The 11464-nt window shown below is 48.0% G+C and overlaps 1 protein-coding gene across 1 annotated transcript; it reads left to right on the forward strand.

Moving 5' to 3' along the window:
- Positions 1–230: 230 nt before the first annotated feature.
- On the forward strand, positions 231–4719 carry LOC144591650 (putative G-protein coupled receptor 139). The gene is made up of 2 exons (XM_078395700.1): positions 231–372; positions 3827–4719. The coding sequence occupies exons 1-2, from the start codon at positions 231–233 to the stop codon at positions 4717–4719; spliced, it is 1035 nt and encodes a 344-aa protein (XP_078251826.1).
- The last annotated feature ends 6745 nt before the right edge of the window (positions 4720–11464 follow it).

The raw sequence follows: 11464 nt of genomic DNA on the forward strand, positions 1-11464 counted from the left end.
TCCTCCCCCAGCCCCCCATACTGCTCCCCCAGCCCCACTCTTACTTTCCCCACTCCCCCTTTCCCCACCACTCCCTCCCTCTCTCTCCTCTCCCACCCCACCTCTTCTCTCCCGCCACCCTCACCGTCCTCCTAACCCCAGCCATCCCCCCACCCATTCGACCCCCACTCCCCTCCTTGGTGCCGTTGGCGGCGAAAGGCACTTACCGAGCGTGGAGGGAGGAGGAAGGAATGCGAGACTACTCGAATCGGGCATCGTACCTGGAACTACTCGTGGCGGGCGGCGCAGGTGGGACAACTCGAGTCGGGCGGCGGAGGTGGGACTACTCGAGTCGGGCTGCGGAGGTGGGATTACTGGAGTCGGGCGGCGGAGGTGGGATTACTCGAGTCGTGCAGCGGTGGTGGGACAACTCGAGGCGGTCGGCGACGGGTCTGGGAAGTGGGGAGGGGAGAGAAGCGAGCGGAGAGAAGATAGAGGTGCGGCGGGAGGCGCGCACAACATGGCGGGGCGTGAGGAGGAGGAGGAGGAGGAGAGCGGGCCGCCAACTTTCTGAAGTCGCGACGGGGCTGTCGGTGGCAGCGGCCCTCGTCGACGCCGCCATCGGTGGAAAGCGGCCGCTGAAGGAGGAGGAGAAGGAGGAGAAGAAGCTGCCCAATATGTGTGTGTGTGTGTGTGTGTGTGTGTGTGTGTGTGTGTGTGTGTGTGTGTGTGTGTGTGTGTGTGTGTGTGTGTGTGTGTGTGTGTGTGTGTGTGTGTGTGTGTGTGTGTGTGTGTGTGTGTGTGTGTGTGTGTGTGTGTGTGTGTGTGTGTGTGTGTGTGTGTGTGTGTGTGTGTTTGTGTGTGTGTGTGTGTGTGTGTGTGTGTGTGTGTGTGTGTGTGCGCGTGTGTGTGTGTGTGTGTGTGTGTGTGTGTAAGTGTGTATCTCTGTTTTCTATGTGCTTCCTTCACACACACACACACGCACAAACACACACACACAGACACAGACACACAAACACACACACATATATGTATATATATATGTATATATATATATATGACACATATATATATATGTGTGTGTGTGTGTGTGTGTGTGTGTGTGTGTGCGCGTGTGTGTGTGTGCGTGTGTGTGTGTGTGTGCGTGTGTGTGTGTGTGGGAAGCAACTGCAGATGTTGGTTTGCACCGAAGATAGACACAAAACGCTGAATAGGCGGAAGAGGCAGCATCTCTGGATAGAAGGAATAGGTGACGTGTCGGGTTGAGACCCTTCTTCAGACCTATATATATTTATTTAGTTGGAGGATGATGAATCTCTGGAAACTATTTGCCACCAAATATACAACGAGAAGTGACAAATACAAGTACTGAAATGCCAACGAGGGCTCAATGGAGATGGGGAGGAGGCCGAAACAGGAGGTTAAAAAAGATGATCAACCATGACCCTGTCAAACACAACAGGGTGGACGTGGGGCCCAATATCCTTGCGCAATATTTTACGTGCCCATATAATTAATGTAAAACATTTGAAAGTTGAGCTCAGAAACGCTTGCTGTAAAAGTGGCCAACATATCATTTGCATTTCTAATTTATTCCTGAACCTACATACAGGTCAAAATTCACCGAGACCTATGGAAGGGCACATAACACCAGCCCCGGAACCGAAATCTTTCAATCCCAATTTATCTGGAACCATCGCAGTCTATGCTGGTGGTGGGTGGAGGTTTGGGGTTAATTTGTCGTTTAGAGTCATTGAGTCATAGAGTGATACAATGTATAAATAGTTCCTTTGGCCCACACCGGCCAACAAGTCCCAGCTACACTAGTCTCACCTGCCCGAGTGTGGTCCATATTCCTCTCAGCCTGTCCGATCCTTGTACCTGTCTGACAGTTTCTTCAATATTGGGATAGTCCCTGCCTCACCTACCTCCTCTGGGCGCTTGTTTCGTACACCCACTACCCTTTCGTTGAAAAAATGTGTCCCTTGGCATCCTGTCTGGCAACATTACAGTCTGGTTTGGGAACAGCTCTGCCCAGGACAGGATGGCCCTGCAGAGAGTAGTGCGTTCAGCAGAACGCACCATGGGAACTACACTCGTCCCCCTGCAGGACCTATACATCAGGAGGTGCAGATCCAGAGCAAGCAAGATCATGAGGGACCCCTGCCACGCCAGTAACGGACTGTTCCAGATGCTACGATCAGGCAAACGCCTCCGCTGTCACGCTGTGAAAACGGAGAGGATGAGACGGAGCTTCTTCCCACAGGCCATCAGGACTGTCAACTTTTATAACCCCAGAGACTAAATTTTTGTCGACACTAATAGTAACTTATTAACTTTATTTATATACTGTAATTGTAATTCTTTTTGTGCACAACCCGCAGGCATTGCCACTTTCATTTCACTGCACATCGTGTATGTGTATGTGACAAATGAATTTGACTTGACTTGACTTTTCTCCTTCACCTTAAACCGATCTCCTCTTATCCTCGATTCACCTACTCTGGGCAAAAGATTATGTCCATCTGCACGATCTATTCCTCTCATGATTTTATACAACTCTATAAGACTACCCCCATCCTCCTGCGCATCAAGGCAGAGTCCTAGCCTACTCACTCAATACCTGTACCTCAGACCCTCCAATCGTGGCACTATCCTCGTGAATCTTCGCTGTCGCCAAAAATCCCAATTTAACGGGAACCATCCCGGTCTTTATTAAACCCGTGCTGCAAGACAACTGAACCACATCTGTCCAGAGCCCCCATTCCTTTCTGGTTTGTTTCGGTTTGGTTTAGTTTGGTTCGGTTCGGTTTGGTTCATTTTTGTCAGCCCTACCGAGATACCGTGAAAAATTTTGCGTGCTGGCTGAACGAATCGGGAACTGGGGCATTGATGGTAGAGGTTCCGGGAGCCGCACTGGGCTTCACATGTCAGTTTTTTACATTATGTTGAAAACTTAGATACAAAACAGGCTGAGCAAATGTTGGCAGATGTACAAAACAATCTTAGGACAATCTCAAGAGGTATCTCAGAAATATCAGTTAAACAGAATTTCACAATCTTTCTAAGTAGCGGAATTAATGTGCAGCTGGGAGAAATGTAATTGACGACTCTTCGGATCAGGAGAGTGAAGGATTGCCCGGGGTTTGCCCATCTAATGTATCCGCCACGCAAAAACACAAGACAACAGCGTGTCTCTGAAATTATTTCAAGAAGTTGCATATTTTGCATTTTGTTGGTAGATGTCAGTGAGAGGAAACGATGCGGGATGTCGGCTCACGATGCCGACGGGGAACTGAAGAGGGTCGTTGATGGGAGGGGGAGATGCAACACTCGGAGTGGCTCAGAAAGGGTCGCAGTGCGCGGTCCCTGCGTGGTTCCCGATGTGAAGTTTTATAGAAAGTGCGGGCTCCGTGAACACAAATCCTCACTTGTAATGCCACTGAAATGACATAATTATAATCCTTTGTTTGCCGATCACTCGGACAATTGTTAGAACGGTTTCGGAAGGCTGTATTAATCCCGGATGGAGATGACAGCAACACAGGGTCCAAAGTGTCTTTCTCCCGGAATACACGAGACTGAAGCAACCACGTATAAAGGTGGCGTTTAGTACCGTGTCTATGCTGGACACGGCTACTTCATCTCAACCCATACCACTCAAACCCACCTTTAATTTTCGGTTAAGCCTTCGTACAATTTTCATGATGAATTGTTATTTGGCGCGGGCGAGTGTCATACCGCAGTACAGCTGTAGGGGTCGTGCCTGCACCATGACAACGAACATGGAGAGCACCTTGCATCTGGTGACCAGGTTCAAAAGCCGTCTGTGTTCATTTCCCCGCAGGTAATTTAGTGGCGATCATCGTTCTCGGACGGGGAAATTGCGGTCTGTCCCGGTGCATCACTCACTATCTGGTGGCGATGGCGGCAGCAGATCTATCGGCCGTCTTCTTCAACGAGGCGATACACTACATTTACTATGAGATTTTTCGCGGGTTCACTCACACAGTTCCATGCACCCTACAACAAGTGATGGGATATGTGTCTCTGGACTGCTCAGTCTGGTTAACTGTCGCTTTTACATTTGATCGCTTTGTGGCCATTTGTTGCCAGGGCTTTAAGACCAAATACTGCACGGTTAGAATCGCCAGGGTGGCGATAGCAACAGTGTATGTGGTGAGCTTAATACGGAACATCCCCTACTACTTTGCATTTTATTCTGCTTATGTAGGCCTGCCAATGGGGTGCTTGGAAAAGCCGGAGTATTTTTTCCACCCCGGGTGGCTTGCTTTCTCCTGGATTCACACCATTTTAACCCCTCTGGTTCCATTTTTGGTTATTGTGACGCTTAATATCCTGACGGTCAGATCCATCGTGGTGGCGAGCCGAGCCCGCAGGAAGCTCCGCGCACACGCCGGTGGCGAGAAACAGGAGGACTCGGAGATGCAAAGTCGAAGGAAATCGATCATTTTACTCTTTTGTGTGTCCGGAAGTTTCATCCTCCTGTGGCTTACGGACGTGTGCTTCTTCATTTACACGCATATTGCCAACTTACACCAAGTCCAAAGCTACGATAACCCAAGGTATTTCGCAATTTCAACTGCGTACATGCTTAAAATTCTAAGTTCGTGCACAAACACGTTTATTTATGTGCTCACTGAGTCTAGGTTCAGAGACGAACTGAAGAATGCAATCAAGTATCCCTTCACAATATGTCTTAAGATTGTTCAAAAATAAATCTGATGTAATAAATGATAATCTGTAATGAATAGGGTAACGAGTTACCCACAGCAGCGTCGTCTATTAAGAGCTGAAACAAAGACACACTGTTGGGTCTGGGAGAGTTGCAATAAAGTAGTCATGGTGAATGTTTCGATCAACTGTCTCGGGACTGAAACAATGCGACCTAATTGCCGGAGCAGGGAGTAAAGGGAATGAATGAGACCAGCTCTGAGTATTTCTGGACCGGGCAACCTGTATGTGTCAGAGTAAAGGATCGTGCGCCCCCTGCAGACCGGTTGTGTCATGATCTCATAACCGTCTGTGCCATTTAATTAAAGCCAATGGTGGAGGTATGTGTTATGCATTGTATGCAAATCATCATAATTTAACCTATTTACAAGTAAATGTATTTATACCACATTTTACATGTGATGTGTTCATGTACACCTTTCCTGCAAAGCGCTCTGACCGTCAAAGCCTGCCGGATCTCCACTTCCCAGTCATTATCATTCATTTACCCATTCCCATCCCGACTCTTCTGTCCTCTGTCTCATCGTTTGGTATAGTGAGGGTACAAGCAAACAGCAGACGCCGCACTTCATATTCCGCCTGGGTAGCTTGCAATCTAACGGTTTGAAATTTGAGTTCCAGTTATGAAGTCATGCAGCACGGAAGCATATCTCCCCGGTCCACCTTAACTATGCAGACCAAAATGCCCCATCTACATTAGTCTCATCTGTCCGCGTTTGCCACATCTTCCCCAAAACCCCTCCTATCCATGTACCTATCCTAGTTTCTTTGAAAACTATTACCCTACCTGCAATAACTAGGTACTCTGATAGCTCTCTCTGTGCATCAATCGCTCATTGAGTGAAAGGGATATCCCGCAGTTTCCTATCAAATCCTGGCATTCTCATTTTCAGCCTTACACCAGTGTCCACTACTTTTTGATTTCCCAATCCTGGATGGTTTACACTATATATTTCGTATGGTGTTTTATGTAGATCTTGCTTGTGCCGCCTGCGTTCCCATGAGATGCCTGCCTGCTGAACCACTCCCTAGAGCTCTGGTCCGCAAGTCCTGGCAAATCGTGAATCTTCTCTGCGCGGTTTCCACCTCAATGACGTCCTTCCTGAAGCTGGGTGACCAAAGTGAGCACCGTACTCTAAATGTGGCCGTACCAAAATCGTTGCAAATTTAACATGCTCAACCTCTATGCACAATATCGTGACTGTTGAAGCTCAGTTTACCAAAATACTTAGCTACTGCGTATATCTCTCGTGGTATTATGAAAGTGCACATCTTGATCGCTCTGTTCTACCGCACTCCCCAGGGTCCTGCCTTTCAACGTGAAGCCCCTACGCCATCCGACTCCCAAAATCCAATACCTCGCACTTATCTGCATTAAATTGCACTGGCCATTCCGCAGCTAGGTTATCTAGCAATTTTGGACAACCATATTTAATGTCAGCTAATTTACCATCGTCAGCAAACTTGCCTTTAGTTACGTTTAGTTTAGTTTAGTTTAGTTTAGTTTAGTTTAGTTTAGTTTAGTTTAGTTTAGTTTAGTTTAGTTTAGTTTAGTTTAGTTTAGTTTAGTTTAGTTTAGTTTAGTTTAGTTTAGTTTAGTTTAGTTTAGTTTAGTTTAGTTTAGTTTAGTTTAATTTCGGGCCACCGATTCCGCACAGACCAGTGATCCCAGCACACCAACACTAGTCCTACACACACGCGGGACAATTTTACATTTATACCAAGCCAATCAACCTGCAAACATTTGAGTGTGGGAGGAAAACGAATATCTCGGAGGAAACCCACGCAGGTCACGGGGAGAACGGACAAACTCCGTACAGACAAGCTCCCGTTCTCAGGGTCGAACCCGCCTCTCTGAAGTTGAAACGCAGTTCAAGATACTTCACATGCCCTTCGGCTCTTTAATTACTACCTTTTTCTAGGCACCCACTCCATCAGCTGTACTATGGATGTTCAGTCATTCTACAACTCCATCCCTGACCAGGAAGGCCTGAAGGCACACCGTTTCTTCCTCTACCGCCGAACCAGCCAATTATCCTGTACTAACACTCTCCTCCGCCTAGGGGAGCTCGTAACAATTTATCCTTCAATTCCTCCTACTTCCTGTAAATCCAAGGCACACCTAAGGGCACTCGTGTTAGCCCCAGCTATGCCTGGCTCTTTGTAGTGTACGTAGAACAATACCTGTTCGAGGCGTACACTGGCCCTATACCCGAACTGCATCTCTGCTACATTGACGACTGCATCGGTGCCACCTCCTGCATCCATGCAGAACTCACGCACTTTTCCGGCACTGCACTCAAATCATTTTTCCAAACTGCACTACTAATTTCCATACTGCACTCAAATTCACTTGGACCATCCCCGACATCCGTGGGATTGATCCCTGGGATGGCGGGACTGTCATATGAGGAAAGATTGAAAAGACTAGGCTTGTACGCACTGGAGTTTAGAAGGATGACATGGGATCTAATAGAAACATATAAAATTATAAGGCTGGACAAGCTAGATGCAGGAAAAAAATTCCCAATGTTGTGCGAGGCCAGGACCACGGGCCGCAGTCTTAGAATAAAAGGGAGGCCTTTTAAAACTGAGGTGAGAAACAACTTTGCCACCCAGAGAGTTGTGAATTTGTGGAATTCTCTGCCACAGAGGGGGGTGGAAGCCAAATCACTGGATGGATTTAAGATAGAGGGAGATAGAGCTCTAGGGGATAGTGGAATCAAGGGATATAGGAAGAAGGCAGGCACCGGGTATTGATGGGGGACAATCAGCCATGATCACAATGAATGGCGATGCTGGTTCGTAGGGCCGAATGCCCTCCTCCTGCATTTATTTTCTATGTTCTATGTTTCTTTCTCCCTAACGTTTCTTGATCTCACTGTCCCCATCACAGGTGATATCCTATCAACTGACATATAGCATGAAACTACCTAGATACCCAGACGCTATCTAGACTACACTTCTTCCCACTATGCCTCCTTCAAAGGCTCTATCTCCTACTTTCAATTCCTCCGTCTAAGACACATCTGCAGCTAAGGTTAAGTGTTCCATACCAGGACATCCGGTATGTCATTATCTTTTCGGGAACGGAGATTCCCCTCTTCCATCACAGATGAAGGCCTCACAAATGCCTCCTTAATACCCCACCCCCCAGTCGCAACAGGGACAGAGTCCCCCTCATCCTCACCTTTCATCCCATCAGCAGTTGCATACAGCCACAATCCTCCAATATTTTCGCTACCTCCAATGGGATCCCTCCACGAGCCACATCTCACCATCTCCACTCCTTTTCTCTTTCGGCAGTGAACATTCCTTCTGAATCTCCCTGGTTAAATCGTCCCTTCCCACCCAAACCATTCCCTCCCCAGGTAATTTCTCCTGCAACCGCAGTAGATGCAACACCTGCCCCTAAACCTGGTGCCTCAATGCCATCCAAGGACTCCAACAGTCCTTTGAAGTGAGGCAGAGGTTTACTTGCATCCCCTCCTCCCTCATCTACTATATCCGCTTTTCCAGGTGTGGACTCCTACATATTGGCGAGGCCAAGCATAGGCTCGGGGATCATTTCACTGAAACCTTCCGCTCAGTCCGTCAAGATTTACACGATCTCCCGGATGTTAAACACTTTAACACCTATCCATTCCCATACTGACCTTTCTGTCCTGGGCCTCCTCCACTGTCAGAGTGAGGTCCAATGCAAATTTGAGGAACAGCACCTTATATTTCGCTTGGGCAACTTCCTACCCAGCGGTATGCATGATGACTTATCTGATGTAGACACAAAATGCTGGCGTAACTTGGAGCGTCAGGCAGCATGTCGGGAGAGAAGGAATGGCTGACGTTTCGCATCGAGACCATTCTTCAGGCTGATGTCAGGCGAGGGGTGGGATAGAGAATTTAGAAGGGGAGGGAATAGAGATCGAAAGCAGTGAATATTTTAAGATAGAGAAGTCAATTTTCACACCGCTAGGGTGTAAACTACCCAAGCGAAATATGAGGTGCTGTTCCTCCAATTTGCGTCGGGTCTCAATCTGACAATGGAGGAGGCCCAGAACAGACAAGTTACATTAGGTACGGGAGGGCGAGTAGAAATGCTGAGCCACCGGGAGATCAGGTAGGTTAAGACGGACTGAGCGGAGGTGTTTAGCGAAAAGATTGCCGAGCCTGCGCTTGGTCTCGCCGATGTAGAAAAGTTGACACCTGGAACCACTGCTTCACCTGGAAAGACTGTTTGGGTCCTTGGATGGAGTCGAGGGGGGAGGTAAAGAGACAGGTATTGCATCTCCTACGGTTGCGGGGGAAAGTACCTGGGGAGGGTGTGGTTTGGGTGGGAAGGGACGAGTGGACCAGGGTGTTTCGGAGGGAACGGTCTATGCGGAAAGAAGAAAGGGGTAGGAATGGGAAGATGTGGCCAGTAGTGAGATCCCGTCGGAAGTGGCGAGAAATTTGGAGGATAACATTTTGCATGCGACGGCTAATTGGGTGGAAGGTGAGAACAAGGGGGACTCTGTGCTTGTTAAGAATAGGGGGAGGGCGAGCAAGAGTGGAGCTGCGGGATGTTGAGGAGATCCTAGTGAGAGCCTCATCTATAATGGAAGAGGGGAACCCTCGTTTCCTAAAGAATGAGGACATCTCTGATGCCCTTGAATGCAACACCTCATCCTGCGCGCAGATGCGGCGTAAGCGGAGGAATTGGGAGAAAGGGATAGAGCCTTTACAGGAAACTGGGTGGGAAGAAGTGTAGTCAAGATAGTTATGGGAGTCAGTGGGTTTGTAGTAGATGTCGGTCAATAGTCTGTCTCCTGTGATGGAGATTCTGAGCTCCAGAGACGGTGGGCAGATGTCGGAGATGGTCCAAGTAAATTTGAGACCAGGACGGCAGTTAGTGGTGAGGTTGCTGAAGTCAGAGAGTTCTGCATGGGTGCAGAAGGTAGCACCATTGCAGTCGTCAATGTAGCGGAGGTAGAGTTCTGGGATAAGGCCAGTGTACACCTGGAACAGGGATTGTTCGACGTACCGTACAAAGAGCAGGCATAGCTAGGGCCCATGCGAGTACCCATAGCTACGCCTTCGATTTGGACGAAGTGGGAGGAGTCGAAGGAGAAATTGTCGAGGGTAAGGACCAGCTCTGCTCGGCGGAGGGGAGTATTGGTAAATAATGTAAAGGTTACCCTTGCTTCCCCTTTCTCTCCATCCCTCCCCATCCTCGTGCTCCTTCCAGTCTGCTTGCTCACCTGAAATTGCATGCCTCGTTGTCAACTTACCGCAGCTACCAATGATCTATTCTACATGTTAGTTCATCTTCGTCCCCTTTGATCTCTCGTTTCACTCTCCCCTGACTCTCATTCTGAAGGGTCTAGAATCGAAACGTCACCCATTCCTTCTATCCAGAGACGCTGCCTGTCCTGATGAGTTACTCCAGATTTTCACGTCTATGTTCAGTCTGTGTGGATCAGTTTCAACGTCTCCTCCTCACTGACCATCAACACAGGTCCACCTCACGGCAGTGTGCTTAGCCTTCTGCTCTACTCTCCTTACACCCCTGACTCATCGGCCAAACACGTCTCCAATGCCATCTCTATTCGCCAATGGCACCACTGCAGTTGGTTAAATCGTGGATTTTGATGAGTCAAATTACAGACAGAACACCCATTTGAACATTGATGCAAAGAAAACTCTCACTCACCATAAACAAAAACAAGCAACTATTTAATGGCATCAACTTGTAAGATAGTGAAGATGGTTGTCAAAAAATGCAGCAGCATCTTGATCGGTTGGTCAGGTGGGCCGAAGAGTGATTAATGCAATGTAATTCTGAGGTGTGAGATGTTTCATTTTGGAAATTCTAACATGGACAGCAGTCTGACCGCCGCGGTGAACGTCAGGGATCTGGGAAGTGTTGGGGAGTAGAGGGATCTTGTCGTGCAGGTACATAGACAATAGACAATAGACAATAGGTGCAAGAGTAGGCCATTCGGCCCTTCGAGCCAGCACCGCCATTCAATGTGATCATGGCTGATCATTCTCAATCAGCACCCCGTTCCTGCTTTCTCCCCATACCCCCTGACTCCGCTATCCTTAAGAGCTCTATCTAGCTCTCTCTTGAATGTATTCAGAGAATTGGCCTCCACTGCCCTCTGAGGCAGAGAATTCCACAGATTCACAACTCTCTGACTGAAAAAGTTTTTCCTCATGTCTGTTTTAAATGGCCTACCCCTTATTCTTAAAATGTGACCCTTGGTTCTGGACTCCCCCGACATTGGGAACATGTTTCCTGCCTCTAATGTGTCCAACCCCTTAATAATCTTATACGTTGTGGAGGAGGTAGTTGAGGCAGGTACTGTTGCAACGTTTCAGAAACATTTAGACAGATACATGAATAGGACAGGTTTAGAGGGATATGGGCCAAACGCAGGGCGGTGGGACGAGTCTACATTGGGCATGTTGGTCGGTGTCGGCAAGTTTCCATGCTGTATGAATCTATGACTCCACAATGCCACACTGCCCCTGACACAGTGATATCGATGTCTGACACCACGTCAGAGCAACGTTCAGGAAAGTGAATGTCAAGTCAAGTCAAGTCAATTTTATTTGTATAGCACATTTAAAAACAACCCACGTTGACCAGTACATCTGATTAGGTACTAAGGAAAAAAAAAAGAAACATACAGTAGCACGCAAACAGCTCACAGCGCCTCCTCAATGAGCCTCAAACGCTAGGGAGTAG

Source organism: Rhinoraja longicauda, unplaced genomic scaffold (genome assembly GCF_053455715.1).
Source record: "Rhinoraja longicauda isolate Sanriku21f unplaced genomic scaffold, sRhiLon1.1 Scf001322, whole genome shotgun sequence".
In the NCBI taxonomy this organism is placed as follows: Eukaryota; Metazoa; Chordata; class Chondrichthyes; order Rajiformes; family Arhynchobatidae; genus Rhinoraja; species Rhinoraja longicauda.